The sequence below is a fragment of the Empidonax traillii genome, unplaced genomic scaffold, assembly GCF_003031625.1.
Source record: "Empidonax traillii isolate 1590-97213 ecotype Southwest subspecies unplaced genomic scaffold, ASM303162v1 scaffold419:size1009643, whole genome shotgun sequence".
NCBI classification, from domain to species: domain Eukaryota; kingdom Metazoa; phylum Chordata; class Aves; order Passeriformes; family Tyrannidae; genus Empidonax; species Empidonax traillii.
The window spans coordinates 307,815-333,616 of NW_020955612.1; the positions used below are offsets into that span (position 1 = coordinate 307,815).

Here is a 25,802-nt window from a genome sequence, read left to right on the forward strand (position 1 = left end):
TGATAACTGAACCCTGGAGCATGTCTGGGGCCAAGGACACAAACTAACAGGAGGATGATATCGCAAATTTTTATGTAACGCGTAGTCGTGCCTCAACAGCAAAGTTGTCTACTAATGTAAGTGACTGTATTTGATGTTTTATTTAAAATTAGTGTCTCTTGGCTCCAATATTATATAAAGCTGACAAAAATACCACCCCATAACCTGACCTGATTCAAAAGTTATATAAATACAGCAAAACTGCCACTGCATTTAAACAAGATGAGATTTTCCCAAAATGAAGACTAAGTAAGAACGGAAAAAGCAACGTATGTCACTGACCTAACAACTGCACCAGGTTTGGGTGCTTGATCTCCTTCATCACAGCAGCTTCTTTCAAGAACTCTTCCACCTCCATGGTATCTTCCTAGATAAACAGATTGGAAAAAGAAGGGAACATTTATCTTCATGTTCAAGGTCTGGTTAACACCACACATTCAGGCTGAATATAAATCACAGCTTCCTTGTCTAGATTCTGGTGGGTTTTTTCCAAAGCAAACTGTCACAGCCCTGCAAAGCTGCCTGGCTGGCCTAGAGCACAGTGAGGTGACAGGTCTGCAGCGCCTGGCTGTTGTGTCTGGGGAAAGACTCTCAGGATCACTGACCCAGCTATAAAAATTAGGTTTGAAAGTTCCCTTACTTAGGGGGCACTTAGAATTGCAGTTGTTAATGTTGAAACAAACAGAAGGTTTTGAAAAGAAAAGGCAGATGGAGACAGTGAATTTTTCCAGGAGGGGAGGAGAGGTTGTAGAAGGTATTTCCAACTCCTTTGACTTCTTAAAGGTTCCACAGCTCCTCTGGAGGAAGGGAAGTTGACTTGGTAACCATTCCTACAGATGTGACTTGGGCATGCAGTTCCTGCTGGGCCAAAATTCCAGCTTGTTTCTAAGCCACATGCACTGGTGTAGGTTTGATAAGGTACCTTTGATCTCTCAAGCATGGGCTTTATGCAGATCACCACACTCCATTTTCTCATACTCATATTATTAGGTGGTGTAATTTAAAACACTACGACTTCCTTCCTCCTATCAGAAACGGTGACCAAATGAACAGTGCTGAAAACCCGAAAACTCACCTTTAATGTTTTCACAGCAACGGTGAGGTTGTATTTCTTCCAGACCCCCACGTACACCTCGCCGTACTGCCCTCCCCCGAGCTTGTGCTTCATGGTGATGTCAGTCCTCTCCATCTCCCACTTGTCATGGATGGGGGACACTCCATAGACAGTGGGCTTATTGCACTTGGGTGCTGGGTAGTGCAGAGTTGTCACCAGGCCATCTGCTACGGTTGAGTGATGGTGCACGAGCTCCGCCAGGGTGCTGAAACGGCTTTCTGCTGTCACATAGACCTGGTAAGAAACAACCAGGAATCTGCTTAAATGAAAAGAGCTGAAAGCTTTTCAGTAACACTGGAAAACAGGCACAGTAAAAATGTTCTAACATGTTCTTTCTTAAAGAATCAGAGAAACAGATTTTAGAATATTTGTTCTCATCCTGTTGGGCAAATGACTATTAATCTGTGGGACTTTTACTTGCAGAAGGCAGCTAGAAATAAGGTATCACTTAAGAGCTGTGCTGCCTCCTGCCTTGTGCTTTACAGGACTAGAAATTGGAATTCTTATCCAAGCACAAGGCCTGTTTTTGCATCTCTCAACACAGCATATTGAACTAGGTTAAAACAGCCCGCTTACCAAAGCTCTGCTTGTTGTAAGGGGACCAGTGGAGGGCTATCACCACCTCCAACCACAGCTGCCTCGCTCCTTAGATACTTCCAGCCAGGACAAGGACTGTCTGCACATCTCCAAAGTGCTGTTTGGTGAGTTTTACCACCAAACTCTTGCCATACTTCTTCTTTCCTTATATTAATAAACCAGCAGGCCTGTTTTCTCTCACAGCCCCCTCCCTTAACAGCCTGCAACTTGAGATTCTGCACCACCCCTTACTTTAACACCCTTCCAGAGATCCTCACCTTCCCATCCGAGGTGGTGTTGATCCTGTAGTGGTAAACTCGTCCCTCGTACCTGAGCGAGATGGACAACTGCCCCGGGCTGCTCTCGCTCTCCCGCACCAGGAAGCTGCCGTTGATGAGGCTGCTCAGCAGATACTCTGCTGCACTGCGGGACACCGGCCCGTGGTACCACGAGTGCTTTTCCAGGCTGTTCACTGGTGTGATGTAGTTGCTTGGCACCCAGCCCTGCCCGTTCTTCGAACGTACCTCGCTCCACTCGCCATTCTGGTTGTAACCCAGGACTCGCAACTTCTCACCTTCGAACAGAAAGAAGAAAGCAGAGTAAGCACAGTGCAAGCTGTTGGAGGGATGAGGTTTGTCTCCTTGAAGCCTTAAGTGGCACATGATTTAAAACACTTCTGCAGGAGGTCATATTCTGACATATGCACTGACCAGAAAGTCTCTGTGCAATGCTTAATTCCTGATTTTGCCCCGGGTGAAAGTGCTGAGTTCTGTCACCTTCCACAGTGCCACCATTTCCCTCTGCCCCTCCCTGCCACAGGTATCTCACAGGGCAGTGATTTGGGGAGCCTGCAACAGGAGTGGGCTGGACTGTGTTTGTCCGAGGAAAACTGCCCGGCAGGTGTCCCTCCAGCACCAGGGAGGGACAGACCGTCTGCTTCCTGCCATCAGTTCAGGGAATAAACTTCCCTAACTGCTTTATCCCCACTTCTATCCGGGCAAGGACTCCACTTTCTGTTTTCTGCCGCTCAGTTTCCAGGCTGGCAGGTGCTGTGTGACCCCCAGCCCTACCTTTGGTGATGCTGAGGGTGTTGTCTCCGCTTGCTACAAAATCGTAAAGTGCAACAAAGAGATTGGGGTCGCTCTCAGTGGCTCCGAGCAGGTTCTCCTTGGAGCTCCACCTGATGGCTTCGTTCAGTGCCTGGGGTTCCACATCGCAGCCGTAGGGGCGGTGCAGGGCCTCTGGGAAAGGAGCAGAAGAGCCGGTTATTTTGGGTGCAGTTGTAAATTGTAAAATCAGGGAGAATCCTGAGTGGGAAGGGACCTGCAAGGATCGTCGAGTCCATCTCCTGGCCCTGCACGGGACACCCCAACAATCCTACCGTGTTCCTGAGAGCCTTGTCCAAATGCTCCTTGAACTCTGTCAGGCTTGGGGCTGTGACCACTTCCCTGGGGAGCCTGTTCAGTGCCCCACCACCCTCTGGTGGAATGGATCAAGTTTATCAAATAGATTTAAATAAATCAAAACCCCAGTGTACAGCAGAGCAAAGCTCCTACAGCCCTTAGGGAAAGGGAACACCACATCTCAACTCTTAAATCAGTGATTTTCAATCCCACATTGTGGACTCTTCATTCTACAGGTTCCTTCTAGGAGGGGCTGGAAAAGCTGGTTAACTACCCAGATACCAAGTAGCAAACTACATACATAACATTTCTATTTATTATTTATTATATATACTTCTATTTTTATATGCCTCTACTTGAAATTTTTTTAAGCATTCATATATATTAAAAAAAAAAAACCAGTGCAAAGTTAAAAGTGCTTTTTAAAATTACATGAAGCAGTGAAGGAAACCTTTCAATGCCAAAATGTTACGTTTTATATCTTTATAGTTCCCATGGTGGGCGTAGACAAGCCTGGATCTGAAGCCTGCATTACAAATCCAGGTAAGGCAGAATTATGACACAAACGAGATGTGTAAGTAACTGAGTCAGGATTAACAGGAATGATGGTGACTTGTAACATGTTCCAGGGCTGTGTAAATGAGAGGTGGCAGGGACAGAAGGGGGTACAGGTGATGGTGGGTGTTTAGCAGCAGCCTTTCTGAAAGCCCAGGCAATTCTCCTTTGCTGTTTCAAAGGACAAGTGATGAAAACTTGTTAGTACAAGGGGGGGAATCAGATGTGTTTGTAAAAAAAAAAAAAAAAAGTCTCTACAGTTTTTGTGATGATTAAAACCATTCTAAATCCCTGGAGTTTTAGAAGGAACTGTAGTAAGAAGCAAAGCTGCCTGAACACTTCATGGGAGTGCTATGTCAAGACTCCCACTGGCTTTCTAACCCACAGAGAGGTTTTTTAGGAACATGAAGCAGAATAAACTTCAATATTAAGATGAGAAAGGGCGATATTGGGATTTTATACACGAGCTGCTCAAGGGAGCAAAAAAATATGAAGGTGTAAAGTTAGATATTTTTTCTCTGATGGTACAACTGATGTAAGTACCTGTCCCAGTATCTATTTCTGAATTCTTTTGTTGAACTCAGGAAAATGTACACTGTGAAGAGATTTCATTAAATGCATTAAACATAAGAAGTTCTCTTTAAAAGCAAACAAACAAACACTCTGAGGCTTTCTTTGCTTTAGTCATTGCTCTGGCCCATTTCTGAGGGGCTGAGAAGTCAGACCAGTGCCAGAGAACACTTGCTGTGGTCACCCACCCCCTTCCCCAGGCCCCTGAGATTTACACTCGTGAGCAAAAGCTGGTCCATAAGGCACTTGAAAAGAGAACAAAGAGCTCAAATCCAATACAGGACGGGGAAACTGGGAAGTCAGCGAGACACAAAACAGGAAGAGGCCTGCGCCAAGTAACAGGCAAAGTAACGTGCCAAAGCTGTGTCACAGGACGGAGTTCAAGCCTGGAAAACGAGGATAAGGGGGGTTTCCAGCCTCTAATGCAATTTTTCGACTGTATTGTAGGTACATGAGAAAGTAAGTGGTTGAAGTTTGCTCTGTTTTCATTTTAAACATGTACCTGAGTGGCTTTGGACTGCATTTCTGGTAATAATTCAGAGTTCTGTTGCTTGCATAACCTGTTCATTGTGCCATTACTTAATAACATACCTCCCAAGCCTTGCCAAAATAGCCTCTATCAAGGTTCTCCTGGCATGAACAAAAGGGACTAGAGATTAAGCCTTCCTTGACTGCACTGCCTGCAGATGCAACATTTACATCCACTTCTTATTCCTAGCTATCAACTGCAATTAGTTTTACAACATATTAACCCATCAGACTGGGTGCTCTCATGGAAAATAAGAAATCCCAATGCTCACCCCCCCCCCACATTACAGCATGGCTGCCAACATCCCACTGTATTATTTTAGGGCTGGGTGTGTGTCCAGTTGTTAAGCTCCAGGAAAGAACACCAGTTCCCAAACCCAGCTCTCTTTATGGAGTAGAAATACATATTTAATTAAATAATACATTCTTTATTCTCCTACAGTGAGTGTCTTACTGTTTCAGTGCCTTAAGCAAAGTCAAACGTGCTGTATGAGAACTCTGACTTAGGCATCTCTGCTAAGGAGCAAACACAAGAGTAGGCAGTTCCCAAAATATACCCAAGCTGGGGCTGTGCTGGATTGGCTGGGGGGAGTCAGAGCAGACGTGGGACTCCCACCACTTCCTTGGGAATGCCTGGGAGGCTGGCACACATTCTTAACACCCACCTGAGGTACAAAAAAAGCCTGCAGAAGTTAATGTTTGATGAGGAGCTTCAATCACTTAGCTACAGTGCTTACCCAAAAATCACATTACCTAAAAATCAAATGCTTTTAAGAGTTCGTGTCTCACTAACTTCCTTCACTTGTCACGTTAGAGTGACTTGGATGCTTAAAGAACTGTAAAGGTTACCCAACATCTGCTGAAGGGGATTTTACCAGGATATAAAAGCACCTCTTGCAGGCTGTTATTCCAGAATAACCACGCTGCTCCATACAGTGTGGGATCTCCACCCTGCAGTACATCAGGCTGTGGAAGGTCAGTGGAACGTGATCACTGTACAGGTGTCATTAAGGAAACTCAGATAACCAAAGCACATCGCAAATTATGCCCCTCCAGCTGAGTAAGTCTGCAAGCTGTGTCTGCACCAGAAGTGAGGAAATGAGCTGGGAAGTTCTGTTTTACCTCAGCTCCTTTTTGACCATAAATCGTGTATTATCGCTTTCATTTCCTGTACAATGGAAAACTTACATCATCACGTCGTGTGCAAGTAATACACGGTCACACAAGGAGGTTACACTTCATCCCTCTCCTTCCTTTCCTTTATTCCCACAATACAATTTGCCTCTCTCTGGATATGAACGCTTTTCCTATTCAGCCACCACGTAAGGAGTGTTTTGTCCCCTGCTGCCAACACTTCAGTTACCAATCTCTTTGGTCCTAGGGCAGATGAATATGCTAAATTATACATTTTAGAGTGAAGTGGCCTCTATTTCTGAAATACAGTGTAACTGCTCGTAGAAAAGAAGCATTTCAATAATCTTAAAATCCCAGTAAAAAACGCTGGCAACCTCAGACCTGCCTGTGGTCGGTCTCCTACTACAAGACAAAGACAGACTTGAAAGGACCCACACTTGGAGGAACTTTCCCACCCAGGACAGGACAGGATTACACCCCTGAGCATCCTACCTGAGAAGCTCGTGCCAGGCTCGGAGGCTCCCTCGCCGAGGCAGCAGAGCAGCCTCCCCTCTTTGCCATAGCTGCTGGACTGGAAGAGCACTGTCCCCACGCTCATGATGTGCTTCCCAGCAGGAAAAGAAGCTGCTTGGCAGGACAAATCCCAGGCTGCCAGTGCCAGCACAAAGGCCTTTCACCAGCTGCTCACAAGGCCGGGGCCAGTGGGAAAGGAAGTGCTCCCGGGAGGGCGAAGGAGAGACTGGGAAAAATCGAGCTGTGGGTTAACGTGGTTATTAGCTGGGAGTGAGGGTGGAGCTTTCCAGGGAATGCTGAGCAAACAGAGGATGTGGGGACTGGGCTGCGAGTTGAAACGGTTTGGAGATGAGCTACAGAGACAGAGTTAGGCAACAAAGTGTTTGGGAAGAAAGCAAACAGTTTCCTTGGAGAAATTCCTTTGCAGAAATTACAAAGCAGATCACCCGACACGGGGGACCGCCCAGATTGATTCACTTTTCCACTCCACACACCACTCCTGGAGCACTGTTTACGTGAATCAACAGGAAAGGATGGTAGTGAAAACACACATCTCAGAGAGGTACCAGCACTGAACACGTGAATGCTCTTGGATGTGTCAGGATTTTGGAAAGATACAGAAAGCAAGGCCTGTCTGAGCTGCGTATTTGCTGATTAGTAACACTCAGAGCAGGTCCCCCAAATCTTGGGGTTTTGAGAGGTAGTTTGATGAGGCCCTTTTGGGCCTCATCAAACTACCTCTCAAAACCCCAAGATTTGTTGGATGAATTCTTTAAAAGCCCTAGTTTTCCAGCAGAGTTGATTTGTAGCAGCACAGGCTCCTCCAAACAGGTGAACATGGGAGGGTTAACCAACACTCCCCCTTGCAACGAGCACTTAATGTGTGTGGTAAAAATAACTGCACAAAGAAATACCTTAGGAAGAACAGTCTGCAGGTGTCCTAAAGTTCTGTCAAGTGGGTGACCTCTCTTCTTCCCCTTCCAAAACCAAGCTCAGTGAATCCTGCAGCTGCCCAGTAGCCAGAGGTTGAGATGCCTTTACTTGAAAGCTCCTGGGCTTTCCTCTCTTTCCCTCTTTGTTTAGTTTATTGCAGATTACTGTTTTCTCCCCTCTTATTTGCTCCAGCTGCTCTGAATGACACTGGTACTTGCACTAAGCTTATTTTATGTGTTAATACACAAAGAACAATTAGAATTTGTAGAGAAAGACAGCACAGCCCTTGGAAACACGTAAGTTTTGTGACAAGCACACGTCCATCTGAAAAGGTACCAGGAAAGGGCAAGCTGTGTATGGATTTGTGGCTAGACAAGTCTCAGCTGTAAACAGTTACTAACCTTAGCTGAAAGATCACATTTACTTCTTAGTTAAAATACAACAGATGAGTAATTGGTATTTGGGACGATGAAGGATTAGCAGAAAGTTAGGCTGGATTAATGTAACTTGCAAATATCTCTGCTTATCCTATCAGTTTTAGCCCCTGTCAGAGGAGTCTGTAGCCAAAGCCTAATGGTTGGCTGGTGTGTTAGCAAGCTCCTGATGGGAATCATGTAGTTGCCAGCACTGGCATTATGGTTGAGAAATATTTTGGCTGTTAAGTTTCCTGCAAGAGGGTAATTCTATGCTTGCACCCTTCAGCCACCCTCCTGAAGGTGTTCCCCACTGGAAAGGACAGGGAGTGCAGAGCAGTCCATAAGATCCTGTCAAATGCACCCAGGCAGAATAAAATCAAGCATCTTTCTGGCCTCTAGATGAGCATTATTTCTTTTACAACTGATTTTCCTAGATAGCCATTTTATGCTGCAGGCCATCACTCTGACATCTGCACCCACCACATCTGCATCCTGTTCCTATTCCCTTCACAGTAACTGCACAATATAAAATCTTAATTCCAGTACACTCAACTTCCTCAGTGGAAGAATCCACCTTTCAGGCACAGCAGCTCTTCCCAGCTCTTTACACTATTCCCTGTGGTGCCCTTCAAAGCTGTTTCCTGAGAGTGGCTGCCCTTCCTGTACAACCTAAGTCATCCATTTAGAACCATTTTTCTAGTTCTTCCAGCAGTAGGAAAAAGTTGAATAAAGGGAAAGCTTGGTGATTATGCTACTTTGAAATGCACAGTTCAGGGAGCTCCTAAAAATCTTGCTATACCCTGAATTTCAGAGCCAATTGTCAGTGTCTCTTAAGCAAAGAAAAGAATGTGTAAATGAAAATACAGCTCTGAAAAGGATTTGTTGTTGTTGGCCACAGGGCAAAGTGACTGGTTTGTCAATGGAAGGGAGAGAGACAAAGGAAAGATTACAGGGTAAATACTGGTTGTTGCAAACAGTCTCAATCTGATATATTAGTGTTTTCCATCAAAACACCACAGGGTGTATATGTCTGTGTCTATACTCACACAGTGATCTTCTGCCTTCTCCCACACCCCTTTATCACACAGGGACACCTGAACGCAAGGCCACCCATATCCCTGCATATGCCATCTATTTCACCCTATTTTCACTGTCGAGTCTCTAAACTAAATTCCAATATAAATACCCATGATGCTGCTTTTCAGATAGACTCATTTTATGAGCTTGCTTTTAAGGCTAGCAAAGAACTGGCCTTGGTCAACTCAGGGCAGGGAAAGTAGACCATCAAGTACATAACAGCTACTGGTATAATTGGTATTTTCCAATTCACATTCAAAACATACATCATGGACTTTCAGATCTTTAACTGGCTTGTTAGTGGGAGGACTTCTGCCTTAATGAATACGAGGAAACAAAACTGATAACACAGCAGCAAGTGGGTTTCCTATTTTGCTGACACGATTGGAACAGTATCAAGTTCTACAGCAGCTTTGTTTTCCAAGCCAAGTCTCAGCGCTTCCTACTAACCAAAAATACTCAAGACAAACTGCATTCTGAAAAGCAAACCGGTGCTGAACAGCAGGCCAAGTTTCTGCTGTCTAATAATGTGGTAGCATGGAAGCAGCATGAACTTCCTTTAACCTGTCACAGACTTCACCCTTTACCCAAAAGCACCACCTGGTCTTTCTGCTGACATCTCCGTGGCCACGAAAAAAACCAATTTCAAGGGGCCAGACAGCTCCCATATGGCTTTGGGAAACTGCAGGCACTGACTAAATGCCACTCCTAGGTGTTCCTCTCCTGCAAGCAACCAGACTCTTAATAAGGTGGTTTGCTTGAGCAAAGCACAGATCCATGGTTGGGCCTCCCACAGAGTGGGGCAAGGCTGAAGTGTTGTAAACAACCCACTGAGAGGAGCCAAGAAATACAACTCCGAGCCAAAAACTTGGGATGGGCGAGGAATAGGCTGCTATTTATGGTACCAGTCTGGGAGAGACAGAAAGGGAGGAGACTTTAGAGTCAGTGACAGAATTGCATCATGAACAGCTCATATCGTATAAAAGGAAATATTTCAAGCCAAGCTGGTAGCACTGTCTTGCCTCGATTATCAAAATATGTCTGACACAGAAAAGGCTTATAGAAGTGACCTTTGCTATCAGTGAGAAATACATGGAAGAACCTAAAAGCTCACCTGTTAGCAACAGATTTATTTTGCAACTTCATAAAGTGCTGATAAGATATAATGGTTAAAGTGGTGGGTCTCTACTTGGAAGATGTGTTTCTTGGCTAGCTTGATATAAAAATCCAACGGAAAACAAGGTTTAGGGGGTTGATGTTACCGAATTTTAGTTGGTAGAAGGAGAGACAAATGGATCTCAATTGATTTAGTTACACCAGTGTATGAAGAATTCGAGTTGTCTAATGAACTTTACAAGCATTTAGTTATGTTGAGATTTAAAAAAATAAGAAACTAATGTTGATAAAAAGAACTCTGTCTTCTGTTTCCCTGGTGCCAGTCATCCCCTCCCTTTGTTATTAGAGATGTCCCTCAGCCCATGTCCTTGCTCAGATGTCACTGACACAACCATTTCTCCTTTATCAACCTAATGCAGCACTTCCCTATTTCTTCCTCAACTAATTTCTGGTAAAGAAGTAGCTTTTTGGTGCAGAATCCGTATGAAATAAATCAAGCTTAAGCTCCAAAGTCTTCACTAGAAATCTCCATTCATTCCTTGAATGCAAGATGCATAAATCTCTTAATGGGTCAGTGTACAGGCTGTGACTGAACCATCTACTGAAGCACTCGGTAGCTTTGCTGTTAAGAAAGAATTTCCAAGTAGAAGAAGTATTGACTGTGTTCAGTACAACACTGGTAACTCAGATGTCTGGCTCTCATTACCTCTAAGATTTTCTGTCCTCACAGAACTCTGTCAGGAAGGCAGTTCTGGGATAAATGGAGCCAGCAAAATGATGCAGGGGTTCAGATGCATTTGAAAAACACTTAAAGGTAAGGAACCCATGTGGGCACAAGAAGGCTGGACCTAACAGTTGTTAAAAGGTACGACAGACATATCTTATAGCAGATATTAGGAATAGTCAGAAGCACCAGAATCCACCCATAGTGCCAGTCTGACTTCTTTAAATGTGCCTCTGGGTGAGGAACCAAAACCCAACAGCACCACAGATAATAAGAAAAACACTTTCCCGAAGAAAGATCTTTTAATGTAAGTAAAATCAAGTATAAAAAGGACTTTAAAACAAAAAGCTACAAATGTAACCTCTGCAAAATCCTAAACACTGCACCAGAAAGCTTGTTCCCTTAATTACTAAGGATTTTCTCAGCTCCTATAAAAGCCTGCCAGCTTTACAGCTGGGAGGATCGAGAAAGAAGCAGAGCCACCAGCAGCTGCTGATGCTCTGGATCACATACCTCTTTCCATTGAGTACTGAAGTTCAGTCTCTTCCTCTGAATCCTGCCTACAGCGGACAGCAACTACTCCCACAGTGATGGCTTTAGGGAAAGGAGTGCAATGAAGGGACACACAGATTTCAGAGGTGACTGGCAAACTGCAGCTCAAAAGGCTGTTGGACATTCTTTCTGTGTTGTGGCAAGTTCCAGTAAACCTCTCCAGTGTGAAGGGTGAGGAGGATTAGGTCACCCAGTCCTTCTCCAGGAAAGGTGGGATGGCCAAACATTATGACAACTTACAGCAAGTCATTGAGCACTTTTTTTAAATCAGTACTTGGGGAGAGAAGTTGCTTAATGTGGATTACACTTCACTCCACCAGAATTCCTGAGGAGCTGTTACTATTGGCCACATCAAAGCCAAGATATTATCTACTTCTAAGGAAATCAAACAAGTTGCTATTTACTCCCAGGGTTAACACAAACACCTGAAGTAAGAGCTCTTCCACAAAAAGACCCCTTCAAAACAAGGCTCAGCCAATCCCTAAGGCAGTGAGAAATACCCACACTCACAAAGTCGAGCTGGCAAGAGGTTTATTTTGCAGATGTAAAGCACCAACTGACCAGACCTTTGAGCTATCATGACATAAACGGCCAAGCTGCTTTCCCAGTGACATAACTACTTCTTATGGGAAGCCCTTACAGCATTAGGTACTCTCCTTAGACTCAGCACCTGGAACAATGACCACACTCAACTGTTTCTCAGCTGCCTTTCTGAAATTTATTTTTAGCCTTTCCAGTTAAAGGGAAAACTTGGAAGGAGAGGGTAAAGACTAACTCACGGACTTGCCATCTCAGGAGAGAAAGATAACGTCAGTCTAACAGCCCAAATCTGAGTTGCTGTCATCCTGAGGCCCAAAGTTAAGTATTTTGCAAGTGCCCTGGACAGGCAGCACTGCTTACCTTGTGGAGGATATTCGGAGGGCAGAGCTCCCCAGGTGAGCTGATACAGCTTCAGTTTCCAGTACATGAGTTTAATTTTTTAATGGAATCCCAAAAAGCTTGTTAGCACAGATGCAGTTTCTCAGTTCCATCCACCCACACCGAATATGCAGCAACTGCCAAGGCTACACAGTGCTTCTGTTTGAAAAAAAAAAATTCTCCAGCTAAAAATAAAGCACCAAACCATCAACCTCGTTTGTCAGCAACCAGTATGCTGTTCAAACCATCGTCCACAGCCATTTTCTTCTCTTGAACAAAGAAGGGGGTTCCTTTTTAAAATATTTACTTCATTTGACTAAAATACCCTTGTGATCTTGCCTCCTTTGAAATAGATTTGTCTTAGAAAATAAACCAGCGTTTCCTCTCCTCCAAAAAAAAGCCGAGCTTTAACACGAATACTTGCCCAAAAATTGCATGCTGTGCTGTTAACTTCAGAACCAGGAAAACTCCTAATGTGGATGCTTGGCAGGAGAGCCCCAGAGTCTGGCTGAGGGAGGTTTAGTTGTCTTGCTCCTTTCTCAGCCCTGCGGGCTGATTCCCTTTGTGGGGGCAGCACGTGAAGTCAGAGAAACAAATCCACGGCACTAAACTTAGCTGCTGGCTGCTGGGCCACTTCCCGTTGGGAAAGCCAGACACTTGTCATTGGCTCCACGGGCCAGACAAGGGGCTCCATTCACCAGCCCATTCCCAACAGCTGCTGGATAACCAGGGAAACACGAGCCCCAGCCTGGGCACAGGGAGAATTCCGAGCAATCAAAGCTACATAAAAGTCACCGTTTGACTTGCTGTTGTAGAAATAAAATCAGCTTTATTAAAAAGGAAGATAACTTATTCATAATCTTTATCTATTCATTTACAGTTAAGTGGAGCTGGACTGAGAATGTTTATCAAATTTAGTAGGTTTGTGATGGATATAATTCAGTATATCTGGTATTTTAGAACAGAATAATTAAAGCAAAACACTCCTTCTAAAAAATTTACTTGAAGAGAGGTAAGGCTAGCCAATATATTAGCAAGTTTACGACTTGCCATTTGCTTTCTTCCCCTTCACATCATTTGTCATTGCCTGATAGCAGCTTTTAATTAAGAAACAGGTGAATTGAAGAAAGGTTAGAAAGTTGAGTAAAAGACTTTATTCCTATTTGAGAGCTGCTTCATTTCTGGCACCCATTCTCTAAGCAAAACCATTGATATCTTCCAACAAGTTCTATCTACAACCCGTGCTTTGCACAGAGCATGGTGTGGTTAAGTCAGCAGACACTGCTACCCTAAGGTGAGGAGCACTTAAAAAAGACAAAAATGACTTTGCAAAGGAAACTGCTGAACTAGGAGACTGGTTAAAGAAAGTGTAATTGGCTCTAGGGAGAAATAAGCCAGGAGATGGGAAACTTGACTGTGCCTGGATGCCAACAGAGCAAAAACATCCCACAGATGATGTTGTTTCTGCTAATTTGTTTTCAGAGCAGCAAAAGAAAAGCAAACAAAGTACAACAGCGTGGAAATGAGTGACTTAATTTCCCAGAAACATTAGGCCACATCTTTTGACTGGGTTAATGATGGCCATCTCAAAAAGCAGAAATTGCAGGGAAAATGCTTAGAATAACCTCAAATTAGTTCAGCAAGAAGATCAGGCTACAAGGAGAGAATCTGATCTATCGATAAATAAATATCATAAAGGAGGTAGCTGCAACTTCAGATTTATGTAATAATTTGTCAAATGACAAATCCCCACAAGAGCTGAGATCTGTTGCCAATTTACAGTGCTAACCTTAAAATTAATGGTTTGTTTTTCTATAACGCTGCCAACATCCCCTCCTTGTGCTGGGGAAATATGAAAGAGGAAAACAGTTGTATGGATTTATCTAGGATCGTAATGGGCTGTGAGGCAATCCTAACTAAATTAAATCCCACTTTATAGAATTGGCACCACAATACCTGTTATTCATCTGGGCTAAGAAGAGGCAGACAGTGTATATTGTAAGAGTAAGGCAGGCTTTTCAGGACTGGATTATGCACAGTAAGTTGGGAAGATCAGCAATGAGAGGGGAAGGGAGCGATGCTGCCTCAGCCCCCTCAAAATGCAAATACTCCACAAACAAAACCCAGACAAGTGTTCTTTTGGAGCGCTCAGTAAGGAGGTTCAAGAGAGTGACACTCCCCTGATTTTAGCAAATCTCTTCCTCTTTTGTTCTGGTTTTCATCTGTAGCTGCTTGGAGGTTTATGAATAGAAATGCAAAGTGACAAGGGAGGGATCTGCCACGTGCTAAAACAGATCCAGCAGCTAGAAAACCCAAAAAGCATTATCTCATTTTTGTCACTTCCTTGCCACACTATTCCTTGACGAATTTTTCCTGTTCAGAGGGCGAAACAAAAACTCGATGTTGACACACTCAGGGAGTAGGACCCACTGGTGGTTATTTAAAGAGCCTTCCTCCCACTCAATACCAGCATAGCTGTCTGAGCCGTCTCCCCTGCCGGGGTGGTACGACGGGGATGCTCAGAGGATTGGTCAGGGCATTGTCAGCTGCTTTGAACTGAGGAGACTCAGCCTCTGGAACTGCTCCTGCCTTGGGGTGCCACCTCCCCCAGTGCTTAATTTAGCCTGTTTACTATATATATATATATATATATATATATTGTGAGGGAGGAAGGAAGAGGGAAAGGGCTGGAAATTCCCAGTGGGAGGTGTAACACTGCGGCTCACTCAGCGGCTGATTTCCTCTGGTGCTGGAAAGCGTGGGTTAGTTCCTAAATTGCATCCGTGTACAACATCAGTTTTTGTGGATTTTACTGTGGATAGTAAGATAGATGCTTTTCCAAGGAGTAGAGCCCATCACAAACTAGCAGGATGCACCAATAATACCTTGCTTTTTGTGGCACTGATAAGAGATTTTACACCTGCAGCAGACAGGCAGAAAACGCACAGAAACTGCCAGTCAAGCTGACAGGAGTTAGCAGTGATACAGGGCATGTGTGGATGAGAAAAATATCTCTTAAAGACATACAAATCAGAGAAATCAAGCCATTCATGCAGCTCATGACAGTACTTGCAGCCCACAGGAGGAGTGGTATCTGTACTCTTCTATCACCATCAAGGAATGGGGAAATTAATGAAGTGGAAGATGAGTTAACCTAAACTGGGAAATAAGATCTCTGACAAAAGAGCATTGCTGTTCCATGGCAAGACTGTTGCCAGTTGAGCCATACAGCTGCCTTAGAGGAGGCACGTAAAGCTGCTTAGTTTAGGAGCGTTGTTTTATGAAATGTAAATTTTGAACTGAAATTGAGACTTAAGTCTGACTCTGCCAGCTTACTTCCAGCATCCCCACATCTCCTGGTTTGCAAGGCCAAGAAAGGTCCCTTTATCTTGTTCAATTAAGATATTTTCTTTCTTTTTTCCTTTTTTTTTTTTTTTTTTTCCCCTAATTCAACAGAGTTCCACTTCATTCCTTCTTCCTCCCACTCCACACAAAAACATTCCCAGTTGTTGCTGGCCTGTATAGGCTGTCAGGACAGCTGACTGCTTGGATTACACAGGGCATATTGTATCCCTTCAGGAGCCAGCCACACCAAGTGCTTCCTGTGGGACCAGGGCTCACTGCTGGGCTCTACCAGCACACCAGGTGCTGTCATGAAGTTGGAAATCCCAAAACAGCAGGCAGTCCTGCATGTGTTCCTCTCAAAACATCTTCTCTTGAGCCTCTTAGAGTACAAACCTACTGCAAATCAGCCACCTGAGCCACCAAAATCACGGTGAACTCGTCCTCAGTTCTGACTTTGCCTCTTACAGCCAAGGAACAGGATTCTGCCTTCTCCCTTTCGTACTTCCAGGTACTGGAAACCAAAGCTGCTCCCAAGTTTTGGTAGCTTGGGAGATCATCTTTCAGTTGCATTTCTACTGCATTTACAGCAGTCACCTATGGCAGTCCTGTATTCTAAAGACACTGAAATATCCCCAGCTCTCCTCAGTGCAGCAATTAGAATGCAGAACCTTCACCATCCCATGCAGATTCTTTTTCCAGCCAAGGGCTTCTCTGTCTCATCCTTATGGGCACCTCTTATGTGGCACCACTGCAAGACAGTCACTCCCCAGCTTCTGGAGATGCCACTAAACCCTGCCTTTTAGGGCATCTCTCCTTTGGAATTCCACCCTGCTGTGACCTGCAAGTTTCTCAGGAAGAAGTACCTCGAGGCAAACTAACAACCTCAGCCCAAGAGTTATTCTTTGGCAAGCCATGGAGCATCCAGAGGCAGATCCCATTAACTCCAGACTGCAAGCTGCTGTGCCATGGAGGTTTAAAATGGCTCTTTCAGCTTAGAAGGATTTAACAGAATCAGAGGCTAATTAATATTTGAAAGTTATTTGAAGGGTCTTTAGAATTAATGACACATTTCCTGCTCATCTACATCATTGCCACAAACAGTCTTCCCACTGCTCTCAAGCTACTTTAAGTACTTAAAGTCAATATAACTGAGCTGCATCAGCTGTTTAGAAGTAACAACCTCCTGGGTTGGTTATGGAACTGAGCAGGTGCCAAAACCTGTCAAAAACAGTGAGGCAAGGAAATATGGACCTATTATTGCTTTGAGAGCAGAGTCTCTTAAAATCTAAAATAAACCACAAAAACAAGCATAACAGAGTTAAATTTTTATAAAGCCTGCATGGTCAGTCCCTGAAAAACTGAACCAAGAGCTGGAATTTAGAAAACTGGAAGCACCCAGCACACCTAAGCTCCTCCAGCAAGGATGCTGAAACTCCTGCATGATGCATCAGCAGAGATTGTGGGGCCAACACCCCTTTAAGTTATGCTTTGATCACGATCCGTGCCCCAAAAAAGGGAAAGCCACTGAACAGCACACAAATCAGTGACTGAGGTACAAAAAATGAGAGCCTGGAGAACATCCAGCAGAGACCTGCATAGAGGAAGACTTTTCATTTTCATTGAAAAGAAAAGAAAAAAAATGACTAAATGAACCAGGCAGGGTCACACCTCAGATTGTGACGCCAGAGACTGAGTAATGGCAAACAGCAAATGGTCGTGATCAAATGCAGCAAGTGAAATCAGCCCTCCGAAGTTCTGACTAACCTGAGATGGCATGTTCTCCTCTTAGTAATGTCAAAAGTGACTGTTTAGACCTAGTTCAAATACTGATGTGTTACTAATTAAAAAGCAGTGGAAGATTACCAGGGTAAGAAACTCCATTCCTAATTAATAGAGAAATTAGACTGGCAGATTAACTGACAGAATTAGACTCTTTTGGCAGAAATATTGGTGGTATAAAGCATTTGGTTATCCAACTTTTAGTTCCCACCTAGCAATGCAGAGCTGCTGCTCTGGGCACTGGGTCACCATCAGCTCTTCACTGCAGGTGTGACCATGAGTCACACGGTACAAAGCCACCAAGGCCAAGAACTCAACGGGCACTGAAGTAAAATATATGTTAAAAAATCACCCTTAAATCAGACAAGTCCAGCGTGGTGGGGACAAGCTCCTTTTTTGAGCAGTTTTCATCCATTCAGCCTTGTCATATTGTCACTCAGATGAGCAGAATAAAAGTAGGTTCTATCCTGTAAAAGTTTACTTCAAGAACAGGTGTTTCCTAGATCAGCTCATAACAGCTGTCTAGCACAGAAAAAAAAAAAAACCAAAACTTACTTTGAAAATTCCTGATGAGTCTTGTGGAAATTCTGTGTTGTGAATATTATAGGCAGATTATTTATAAGAGACTTCACACTGCTGGTACTGCTACTGTTGGCCCCATTAAGGGAAAATTACATTAGACACAATTGGTAGATGTTACAGCAACAGAAGTGGAACTAAATGACTCACTCAAATAAATTATATGGAATCTAACGATTTTACTTCTAAAAGCCAGGGCAGGGCTCCCTACACAGTGACAGATAAAAGAGAATAACGGGAAAAGCGACAGTCTCGGCTTTGTTCTTAATACCCGAAGGTGGCTGCTGTAATCTAAGACAAACACGTAAAATGCAGGTTGTTCCTTTCAACTGGCGAGGAAAAATATTCAGGTCTGGGTGTGGAGGTCTCACAGCAGTTTTGGTGGGCCCTTTGCCAATGTTATGAGAGCAGTATATCATGTAAGGGTGGTACCCTACTCTAGGGGGAAAATACAACTGGAAAAATCAGCGTGTGCAAAAAAAAGGTGCAACCTGGGCAGGGCAAAAGGGGAAGGAGAACTGAGAACGTGCTGGTAGAGCAAAGGAAAACAAAGGTCTGTATAAGCATTCCTTATGTTTAGAGGGTTGTGGAGAGCACAGGCCCTGGCAGACACACACACACCCCGACAGTGCAGCTGTCCCAGGCACACTCCTCAAAGTGCTGCTCCCTGGGGACTGGGCCTGAGGTGAGCAGGAGGATCTGCTCACGTTTAAAATTCCATGAGTGCTACCACACAGAGCTGAGAGGGCACACACGTCACCCAGTGATGTGCCTGTTCCTTTAGTCCCAGAGAGACAGGAAACAGCAGCGTGAGCATCTCATCCCAAGCGGTGAGGCTTTTCTAAATTTAGATCACTGATCTCCAGATTTGTGGCAGGATGCAGTGATGTTTCTCCAATGAGGATATGAATTCGAGTAAGATTTATTTCCAAACCCTCCAGCAGGTAACCATCTCTCCTGCAACTTTTCCTGAAACATTTTGCTAGCAATTTAAGGACAGAAGCACAAGACAAGGTATTAAATCCCAGGATTCTGCTGAGGCTGTACCTGTTTTGTGGTGACTACCCTCACTAGTGCCAACCAGGCTGTACCCAGCAGGAAATGCCTATTCTCAGACACATTAAATTCACAGCCCACACAACATTCTCAGTCAGGGCATGCTAATATTATGACTTGATACTACATGGGATATTTTTGTAGCACTTGATATATTGAGTGGCTCACAGTTTTGATATTTTATCCTCTTGACAGTCCTACAGAGTAGTAGGGTAGAGTCTGTACTCTGCAGAAGAAGGCCTAGAGCAAAGAAAAAGTCATTTGCTAAATATCAGACTGGGAGCTGGGGCAGAGCAGGGCTCAGACTGGTGTTGATCAGCCATCCTTCCTAAAGAGCAACACTTAGAGCTTTCATTACAAAACCCTTGCAGTGTCTAACTAATAAATAACACTTTCAATCAAAGACATACAAGACTCTGAAAATAGCTCCTGTCTCGACTGCTGATGTTCTCTAAACAAAAACTCCTACTCCTCCTCACACTGACGAAGCAGGATTAAAATAAACAGGTCTAAGTTCAAGCATCAAAAAAAGGGAAGAAAACCTGTCACAGGGCAAAGCATAATAGAAAGCCTCTAAAGTTAACTTGGAAAGGAGAGCGTGGGCCCGTGGGAAGGGCACTGCATCCACAGCTCTGCTGCAGAAACCACCTTGTGTGCTCAGGCCTCACTTATCTGCAGGATAAGTGCCCTCCTCTTATAAACTTACTGTTCTGCAGGGATTTTTACTCACGCCAATATCTTCTACATATTTAAACAAAGATGGTACCTTCACAGGGAGAAACCATTTCCTCCAATTCCTGCAGGTCTGTATTCCTGGTTCTGGAGCTGACACCCTTTGTCAGCAAAGCCACAGAATCTGGGAACGAACTGTTTCCCTAGGAGCAGAGTCAGACAGAAGGACACTTGCATCATCACCTGTCTCACTTCCAGAACAGATATGGCTCCAAACAAAGACACCAGTGGCTGAGTAAGAATGCTAAGTGCTCCTAGGAAAGGAAATTGTCCTTCTGAGTAAGTTACCACCAACAACTCCTGGACATTCAATTCCGTTTCCCTTTAAGCTCAGACACCCTCGTGTCACACGGGATTCACCGTGGAATGACACTGGATCTCAACACACGGGGACCATTATTTAATTTCTACAAGCACAGTCCCTGGAGAGGTAAACTTCACTCTTGGGTACCAGGGCAGTTTGTTCCACACACCAAAGTCTGCTTCTCTAGTAAGAAACCAAAATGCTGTATCTGCAGCATTTTGTAACCTCTCTGCAGGCTCGGGGGGGGGTAATTGTGATGAATAGTGTCAATCTTTCTGTACGAGGAAACAACAAAGCCAGATGCCGAGGCCTGAAATGCTGCACAAGATCTCAACTTTGTATCACATTAGGAAAGTTTGGGCTTAGAAGGAGAGGACAACTACAGCACACCAGAAGTCATGCCTTTGCTTTTTTGCATGATGTGCGTGCAAGACAGGAAGTCTGCCTTGGTTGTGTTTTATACAGGTTTTTGTATCTCTTTCTAGTAGTCTGGTTTAGGACTGATGAACGTTGGTTATGGCCTTTCACTGACTCATATTAAAGGGAATGATAGGTGTTTTCCAGCAAAGCACAAATGCATCCCAAATTGAGTGTAACAAGCACCTCACAGCTGAGCAGCCAAGGACCAACACCACGGTGGTGTCAGCTGATTTTAGCTTTTTGCTAATTACATGCCCTTAACACCAGCTCAGGGATCCCTTTGCAAAGATCCCGTCTCCCAGCCAACAACCCAAGTGCATGAGTGCTTACTGCACTTCTCTGTGTTTGTGTTGCTCTGCTGCTGAACACAAAGACATTATTCTAAAGTTCTCTCTCCGTTGTTAATTCACTGCAGCTTCAGTCTCTTTAGGGTTGTTTGAGAGACGACATCCAACAAAGCACAGTGCTTTGAGCTTCTATTTCAAGCCCAACAATTAACACAAAGGCTAACCATCCCTCGGACCCATTACCATGCCACGGGTGTTTCCAAATACAGGCTAGAGCCACATCAAACACTTCTGCCTAACAGCTCACAGGATGAGACAAGAGTGCACTCTGAATATTTAATTATTTAATTTAGCCTGCAGACAGCTTTCCTGTGTTTGTTTATGTTGAAGTTAAGCCTAAACAGCTCCATAAACCAAGCGAGCATTGTTGCCATTTTAACAGACGAGAAGTTCACCGAAGCAATGAGAAGTGACTCTTAATTCGAGGGCTCAGATTACCCAGTAAAAGTATCAGATTTACTGTCTTTTCAAGCACAAAAGGCTGTCTACACACTTGCACATAAACAAGTTGGGAAACTTCTCTTGCTGGCAGATGAAGTTATCCCGGATAAAGCCCAACAGAAACAAAATAACTAAAAAGGAAGCAGTCCAGCTCTTAAAGGCAAAAGCACAATGAACATGTATTCGGATCCATCCTGATACAGCCACATCTGCCTTTTGCTGTGTGGCTCCTGCCTGCCTTCCTGAACCCATAGCTACTTTAAAACACCGTAACATAGGAATATTAAATAGCACACCCCACTTTTCCTAGCAGAAAAACTTTTTAGCCATGGATAAATTAAGGCGTTGGAGCACCCTCTCGTGGCAGGCTGGAAGTCGCTGGAAATCAGAAATCTTTTTACCTTCTTAGTTTAAAAATAGAGGAAGCTACACAGATTTATTCACAGCAAAATAAGAATTAGAATTTCTGCACAAAGCCTCAGACAACCTCAGACTTGACAGACTTAAACCCTATGGCCTATTTCAACTTCTCAAAGACCACTGGTACTTCCAACTTGATGCAGGAATCACAATTAATCACCAATTTAGAGGGCAGTGACATCTTTGAACATTTTACCCCTGAAGAAATGAAAAAATATTTACTTATGGTAACCTAAAGATGAAAAAATTTTCTGAAAAAACAGATGTAACAAGGATTAAACTTCTAGATTTGTCTCACAGGATAGCTATGGCAGGTTTCCCAAATCATCATCTAAGCGTCTACTGACTTTGCACATCAATCCCAAGGCATTTAATGCATCTCTGGAATAAAAAATTTATGGAAAGCGGGTTAGTTGTTCTTCTGTAGTTTTATATCAGACCCAAATTTATTAGATTAGTCAAAAAAATAGATCCTAGTTTTTTCTAACATGAAAAATCAGCTCATGGCTGTGTTGCAAGTTTTAATATCCACAGGAGTTTTTTAAGATCCTGAATTAAAAAAAAAAAAAAAATTCTAAATATAACTCGGAACACTAGCACTGCAAGACATTATATACTGTTTTCCTATTTATGCTAAGGATCTTCTGTAGATAAAGCCTTTTTAATCTCAAAGTGCCTCTGCTTTCTCTGTTTACTCTTGGGATTAAAAAAAAAAAAATAAAAACACCACCCACGCAAATGAAAATCATGTAAAACCAACAAATACAATCCCAAATAACAAGTATACAATTGATGACTGGTGGAAAAGTATTCTGCTGTGCTTCACTGGGTAATTAGGCCAGAGCACAGGTTTCACATCGGTATCGATTACACAAGCTCTGTTCATCCCTCCCCAGGCTGTTCACATCTCCCTGCCTCAAAAAGAGATGACAAACCCACCGAAAGCCCGCTCAGGAGAAAGCACAGGAACCCTCTGGGGCTTGCAGAGAGGTGGCTCTCACTGTTTATAGATGTTACTGCCACAAATTATAAAGCCCACTGTAGCTTATCGATGCTAACCCAAGGCAGTGAAAAAGCAGGCTTGAAAACAAACTAGAATGGAGTGATATCACTCCAAGAAACCACTTTCAGAGCATCTGTTCGAGGTCTTACCTATACCCCAGTCTTTATGCTTTGATCAAGTTGCCCCTGTAAGAGAACTTTTGAAATACAGGCTCAACATAAGACTCGACTTCTTAATATCAACAATATTCCAAACAGCACATGTAGGACATTCAGCAATTTACAGTTCAAGCTTTAAGAATTTACTATTTTAACTTGAGCACTTCAAATCTGAGCCCGGGAGCTGCCAACTATTAGTCTGAGTATTTTTGTTTGTCAGATGGAAACTTAATTTACAGGAGAAAAGGACTGACAAACTGGCTCTCCAGTAAAAGGATACTATTTATCTTTCAGTTGTACTGAAGGGAGTGGTGGACACAGAAAAATTATTAATACTCAAACCTGTCTTCTTAGGAAAAACTGCATTAAACACAAGCAATGAGTAAGTCCATGTTTATGCAAACCAGCTCAGGTCAGTATAACCTTGAGTTCTGCTGCACTCAGTGACTAAATGGAGGAAGGAAGCAATGTCACTATTTCAAAACAAGGTTATTCAGATTTCTTAGAAGAGTCTAGTTCCTTCTTCCTAGATGACATAACTTGTATCAATTTTTAAAAGTCTGCATAAACAGATTTTATTTTATTGCTTAACAGTCGCTACAGTTTCATTAATTGGCCAGTTTTGACATATCCCATTGCTGGATGGGAAACAACACTTTAAAATTATTTCCTATTAAACCCCATTCAAGGCTAATTTAAATAATGCTTTCCAGCTTTCTTCTATTATTCAGTAAATTTCAGGAATACCAGTGTAGCTGTATCTCCTCTCTACTCCTGCTCTTGGCTCTCCTGAGCAGCGGCACAAAATTGATATTCTCATCAGTGGCGCAGCCTCCCACGGGTTCCTGAATAGCAGCAGCAAAACTGAACAGTCCTGTTAACTGCCTGACACTGCTGGTTAGCCAAACCAACCCTGAGCAGCAAAGGCTGGGAAATAATCTGGAGAAACTGAGCTGACCCTGTCAGCTAAGGAAGGCCTCATCACACTGATTTACACTCCAGCTTGGGTTTTGAAGGGTTGTCTTCACAGAATTAGAAGGTACAAATATTTGGGGGCTTTGTCTGGAAAACAGATCTGTGCTCTGTAAACACCTTTCAGACCTCTGATATTTGGGGTTCATGTAGGAGGCAATACTAATCTACTTGGATATGACCATATTGGAACAAGCTTCTACCCTGGGCCGTGATTTGTGATGGGGAAATGTTTCTCCACTTTGCAATTCCTGGATGTTTTGGTGTGTTCAGTGAGGCCCACTGCTCTCTGCAGCCAAATTTTCCAAAAATTATGAGTCTAATTGAATAGAGAATCTGAAAACCAGGAATATTTCATCACTTATGCCAAATGCTCCAATATGTATAATATTAATATCATTTGGCCAATACTCACATGATTTCTTTCAACCACAGGCAAGCCTGACACCTGTTTCAAAATTACCCATGGTGCTGATCTTAGTTGAGACGATGACAAATAAGAACAGCCAAGACACAAGTTGATGCTTTGTTGTTGGGATTACCGTGGGAGAAAGGAGGGAGAAATAGCCTGGGAGGTGCACAGGGTCACAGATCCAGAATGTTCTTATCCTCCTGAACTCTAAAATTTGATTCCTAATTTGACCCAAAAGCAGCAGGAGATGCTTCCTATGCCTTTGCCATATACAGCTTCTAATAAGAAGCCAATACTACAGTTCCACTTTGGTATTAAATAATAACAAAACCAGAATCCAATCCAGCAGCATTATCAAATTAAAGGATGAGGGATGCAGAACTGTCCTACAGGAAAAATGAGTGTTCCTTTTCTTACATAATTGTAGTCCCCACTGTCACATCACCATTGTCACAGAAAACTTGTAAATTAATATAATTGAAGCTCTAAGTTTATTAATACATGTAGTTATTTTTAATGGAAATATCAGAGTCATATTAAGATCCTAAGGATGGGAAGCACAGGAGAAGAGGAAAGGAATTTCTTCAATAGGTTCAGTCTTAAAACAAGTATGTTTAACTGGCCTTTAAAGAGCACTAGAAGGTTGAAATAAAACCAATTTGATTTTTAGTGAAGTATTTCTGCACGTCTTTGTCCTTCTTTCAAAAAAAGGCCTTTATTTTGGGGCTGTTTTTCAGAATTCCTGTGCTGGTTTAGCTGATACTGAAAGCCACCTATTCAGAAGTTGATTTATACCCATCTGCAGACAAGCAATTGCTCTGGGAGATGCACATGTCTTTATGGAGAGCCCACAAAGCACAAGCAACTTCCTAAGCAGATATGGGTAATACAACTAAGATTCGTTGTTGTGGTTTACAGTGTTACCAACAGGAAGCCTCAATGGTTTTGTAAGTGTCGCTTATTCTAGGGAGAATAATCTCTATGGGTAATACCAAGATCAGCCTATAAAATGAAGTCTTTCATAACCACAAAACCAGAGAAATGTGAGGGATGATGCAGTAACGGTGAGAGAACTTCACACACACTTCAGGCCCAGCAACTCAACAGGGTTACTCCACTCAGCACAAGCTTTTGCTCCTTTCCTGCTGTGCTGAAGATGCTGCTGGGGGGTCCAAACTACTATGAGAAATGTTTCTTTACCAGTAAACACTTTTCTGAATGCTGTTAAGGAGAGAACTCTAAGCCTACGCTGCAGATTCACCTGCAAAGCCAGTCCTGGGGCCATCTGCAGCGCAAGCTTTGCGTCACTCATAATTACACGCTGGTGAACGCGCTCCTAACGGTTTGGCAAGCAGGGATTTGGGATATCAGACTCTGAAACGCTTAGAGTGGAGGTGAGGCTTTGGCCTGTGGTCATCCATCCTTGGCTTTCTGAAATACAACCAGGTGAAAATGAGCTCAGCAAGCCACTAGACAAAACCCTGTTTTAGATTGTATTCCTTGTAATAACTTCCGTGCACATCCCTACTGGAGTAAGTGCAAACTGCTGTCTCTTGGCTTATATTAGTTGGATTTTGACATAGTTTCCTACGAGTGTGAATTAGTCAGCTGTCGGCAGTATTTACAAGATAGTTTATGGGTAGTAAGTATATTGGAAACATTAAGC

The 25,802-nt window shown here is 43.4% G+C and overlaps 1 protein-coding gene across 4 annotated transcripts in view; it reads right to left on the reverse strand.

The window, feature by feature from the left end:
- Positions 1-25,802, reverse strand: part of ABL2 (ABL proto-oncogene 2, non-receptor tyrosine kinase) — a 40,969-nt gene that overhangs the window by 9,414 nt on the left and 5,753 nt on the right. For 2 of the 4 annotated variants that reach the window (XM_027894162.1, XM_027894160.1), the window contains exons 2-5: positions 2,800-2,970; positions 2,008-2,303; positions 1,115-1,387; positions 322-406 (exon numbers count right to left, since the gene is read on the reverse strand). In XM_027894162.1, the coding sequence (XP_027749963.1) occupies positions 322-406; positions 1,115-1,387; positions 2,008-2,303; positions 2,800-2,970 (825 nt within the window). Of the gene's footprint in view, positions 1-321; positions 407-1,114; positions 1,388-2,007; positions 2,304-2,799; positions 2,971-6,411; positions 6,518-12,150; positions 12,649-25,802 lie in introns of those variants that run through there. The other 2 variants (XM_027894161.1, XM_027894163.1) reach the window with 2 other exon arrangements.